Here is a 4,643-nt window from a genome sequence, read left to right as displayed (position 1 = left end):
TGCTCGGGCTGTGAAGATTGACGATGGACAGTTATATGGGTTGAAGAGCCATGATTGTCATATCTTTATGCAACGATTGATACCCCTAGCATTCCATGATATGTTAGACAAACCTATATGGGGGGTATTGTCTGAGTTGAGCGGATTTTTCAGAACATTGTGCGCATCGGAGGTCATTGTATCAGATGTAAAGAATCTCGAGGACTCTGTCATCACCACTGTTTGTCTGTTAGAAAAGATATTTACGCCAGCATTTTTCGATGTTATGGAATATTTGATCATACATTTGCCATATGAACTAAGGGTTGGTGGCCCTGTGCAATATCGATGGATGTACCCATTTGAAAGGTATATGTTTTTTTATATTTGTCTCTTTAATGACAGATATTTAAAATTTGAAATGTATATTCTTGTCAGATGCATGTTCGACCTAAAAAAAAAGGTTCGTAATAAAGCAAGAGTAGAAGGCTCTATTTGTGAGGCGTACACTTTAGAAGAGATTTCAAATTTCTCATCTATGTACTTCGAACCTCATATTTCAACACGTTACACATGCCCGCCCCGTAACGATGATGGAGAACAAGTAACTGTAGCTGACAAGCTGTCGATATTTCAACGACTTGGGCATGCATTTGGTAGTTGCCGATCAAGGCTATTGACAGATCAAGAGCAAGATGCAGCACACATCTATATTCTTTTTAATTGTTCAGCGATCGACCCATACATCGAGTAAGTATATGTATATGCAACTCAATTATAAATCCTTTTATGTTCTATATGTGGATACATGGCTCGGTAATATAAGTATTTGTGGTTTGCAGACGATTTGATCTGGAGTTGCAAAGCAAAGTTTCACATCTCACTAATGCAGAAGTACAAAAAGAACGTGAAACTAAGTTTGTGGAGTGGTTGAAACAGTTGGTAAAGAAGCAAACATAAATTTTGTACTTATAAACAACACTAAGTTACTTAATTGATCGTGATCACAATAATTGTTTATGTCTGTGCGTAGGTTCGCCATGGTGATGTTAAAGATCAAGGAATATGTGATTTAGAAAATGGTCCGACCAAAGTTGTGCAATGCTACAACGGGTATATCGTAAATGGTTATCGATTCCATACAAAAGACTACGGTATAAACAAATCAACGATAAATAGTGGCGTGTGTGTCAAGGGTAGCAACTACGGTGAAAATGAACATGATTACTACGGTGTTATAGAGGAAATAATGGAGTTGACTTACTTAGGCATGAATAACAGGGTTACGGTATTCAAGTGTCATTGGTTTGATCCAACTGCAACAAGACTCGACAAAGCTTCAGGCATTGTGGAGGTGAATCATAAATCCAGGTTTGGAACATATGAACCATTCATATTAGCCTCGCAAGCTCAACAAGTTTATTATACTTCATATCCGAGTATAAAAAAGTCAGATAGAAATGAATGGTGGGCAGTTTGCAAGGTGAAATCCAAACTATACCCCGAGTATGATCAGTTACAAGAAGATGAGTTAGCTGAAGACAGTGATTACTATCAATCAGATGATGTCTGTGACTTCGCTTATGGTCACGATGTTGCGCATGATATGCATGTCATATCTCCATTGGCTGATGAAACATTCATAGAGGAATGTGATCCAAATGATGTACCAAGTGAATGGGCAAACAATGAAGAAGAAGAAGAAGAAGAAGAAGAAGAAGAAGAAGAAGAAAGTCAAACTAGTGACGAGGAAGAATTCTCAAGCTAGTGAGCAAAATCTTATACTAGAAACCTCTATTTAAATGCATTGTAATACTTGATGTGAGTTGTATTGCAATACTTGGTGTGAATGATTAAAATTTTTATTTCAATGTATTGTAATACTTGATACGAATGATTCGAATGCATTGTAATACTTGATGTGAATGATTTCAATTATCTGAATGTATTATAATTTATGCAATTAACGAATGATTTGAATTAGTGCAATACTTGATGTCAATGATTTGAATTATTTGAATGCATTGCAATGCTTGATGTGAATGACTTGAATGCATTGTAATACTTGATGTGAATTATTTGAATGTATTGTATGACATATGTTATTTGTTAGAATATGGTTCGTGGAGGTTATAGTGGTCGCTCATCCAGTAGTAGCCAGGCTCAACCTTCATCTTCACGGGCTCCTGTGATAGGTATATCATATAACTAATTAGATGCTTGATTAGTTCAAATGCACATTCTGAGAACTTGGTGTGTATTTTTTTACAGATGATGTTGCGCCTGTACACGACCCACCTACACCAGTTGATCGCACAAGTCAACAGCCAACACAGGAAACAGGGTCTTCACAGGCTGGCACAAGAAGACTCATTCGAATAGTGTATATCGATAATCGACCGTAAGTATTTTGTTTTCAATTATTGCATATCTTTTAAATATTTTATATTGATATTTACTGTGTAACAATTCATGTGCAGCACGAGGTTTGAGCCACAAGAAGTAGTACGGGAGATTAGGAATTCATTTCTTCAACATCTACCAGGACCAGTTGCTCAATGGAAAGAGTACCCAAAGGAGGTATTAGACAGATTGTGGTCCTCATTCATGGTATACAGTTGTTCCTTATAGTTAATGTGTTTCATATTTAATTTATTTAAGCAATGTCTACTAACTTTCTGAAAATATTTGTAGGCTTCGAATCGCTTTGCAACTACGGTGGAAGAAAATGATGCAAGGAAGGTGTGGCAGAAGGTGGCTGCCAATCGATTTGCAGACATGCTGCACACTATGAAGACTGCAGCAAAAAAAGCATCTGGCGTAGTAGATGATCCATTATTGTGGAAGGGCCATGGTCCTATTACTATCAGGAGAGATTACTAGGATGAAATGTGCGATATGTGGGCGGGAGATGCATTTAAAAATCGCTCTGCGAAGGCTTCACAAAATCGATCGAAGATGCCCGAAGCCCATCTACACACAGGTGGATCTAAGACATTTGGGAGCCACCTAAAGAAAATGGTAACTCATCAATATATAATATTAATTTTATAAGTATAGTTGCAAATTTGTGTACTAAATCTTTTATCATTTAACTTCGCAGGAAGCAGAAAAAGGAGGCAGTGTACCATATAAGGATGTGTTTGTAGAAACACATAAACGGAAGACCACGAGAGTCTTCGTATCAGAGAAGGCGAGAACGACAACGGTATGTATTAATTCTATTAATAATCATTGCAATATATATGCAAGTCATCATAATGTTATCATTAATTATTAATGAATACTTTAAACATTATTTTGTAGGAGGCATATGAGCAACAAATGGTAGAGCGATATGGTGAAGACGCTACTCAGCATCCATCATTTGATCCTACAGCATGGGTGACTGCAGCAGGTGAACCCAAAAAAGGTCGCGTGTTCGGGTTTGGGAGTAATATGAACACTTCACCAGTTATTGGTTCTTCCAGTTACGGCTCACCAACTTCTTGCGCCGACATAAGCTCCAAGCAGCCGACTATTCTTTCCGGTGATGATGTACGCGAGATCATTAATGAATCACTGAATAACTACTTCCAATACACCGTCGCCCCCTTTCTCCGAAATGAGATCAAGGCCGCTGTTCAGGATAGGGGATCTTCGATTCCAGGTCCCTCTCAGGTATAATCACATATATAGTTTTTTTGACTATCTTAAAGCACATCTGAGCATGGTAGAATCACATATAGAGTTTTTCTAGATGCCTTAGAACACATATGAACATGCTATAATCACATATTCAATTTTTTTACTGCCTTAGCACACATATGAGCATGATAGAATCACATATAAAATTTTTGGCTTTGCCTGCCTTAGAGCACATATGAGCATGCTATATTCACATATTCAATTTTTTTACTGCCTTAGCACACATACGAGCATGATCGAATCACATATATAGTTTTTTGCCTGCCTTAAAGCACATCTGAGCATGGTAGAATCACATATAGAGTTTTTTTATATGCCTTAGAACACATATGAACATGCTATAATCACATATTCAATTTTTTGACTGCCTTAGCACACATATGAGCATGATAGAATCACATATATATATATTTAACTTTTTGTCTGTCTTAGAGCACATATGAGCATGATAGAATCACATATAAAGTTTTTTTGATTGCATTAGAACACATATGAGCATGCTATAATCACATATTCAGTTTTTTGACTGCCTAAGAACACATATGAGCATATTATAATCACATATTCTGTTTTTTGACTGCCTTAGCACACATATGAGCATGCTATAATAAAATATAGAGTTTTTTAACTGCCTTAGAACACATATGAACATGTTATATATCATTTATGATAGAATCACATATAAAATTTTTGGCTTTGCCTGCCTTAGAGCACATATGAGCATGCTATATTCACATATTCAAATTTTTTACTGCCTTAGCACACATACGAGCATGATCGAATCACATATATAGTTTTTTGCCTGCCTTAAAGCACATCTGAGCATGGTAGAATCACATATAGAGTTTTTTTAGATGCCTTAGAACACATATGAACATGCTATAATCACATATTCAATTTTTTGACTGCCTTAGCACACATATGAGCATGATAAAATCACATATAGAGTTTTTTTATTGCCTTAGATCACACATGAG

General features: G+C 36.4%; 1 protein-coding gene across 1 annotated transcript; it reads left to right on the top strand.

Annotated features, from left to right (window-relative positions):
• Positions 1-2,869: 2,869 nt before the first annotated feature.
• On the top strand, positions 2,870-3,924 carry LOC149830972 (uncharacterized). Its single transcript, XM_090011945.1, has 3 exons — positions 2,870-3,000; positions 3,083-3,187; positions 3,286-3,924. The coding sequence occupies exons 1-3, from the start codon at positions 2,878-2,880 to the stop codon at positions 3,643-3,645; spliced, it is 588 nt and encodes a 195-aa protein (XP_089868071.1). The 5' UTR covers positions 2,870-2,877; the 3' UTR covers positions 3,646-3,924.
• The last annotated feature ends 719 nt before the right edge of the window (positions 3,925-4,643 follow it).

This window comes from Nuphar pumila, chromosome 7, assembly GCF_984573655.1.
Source record: "Nuphar pumila chromosome 7, dmNupPumi1.hap1.1, whole genome shotgun sequence".
In the NCBI taxonomy this organism is placed as follows: domain Eukaryota; kingdom Viridiplantae; phylum Streptophyta; class Magnoliopsida; order Nymphaeales; family Nymphaeaceae; genus Nuphar; species Nuphar pumila.
The sequence above is the reverse complement of the archived record's forward strand: the minus strand, read 5'-3'. Positions and strand labels throughout refer to the sequence as shown.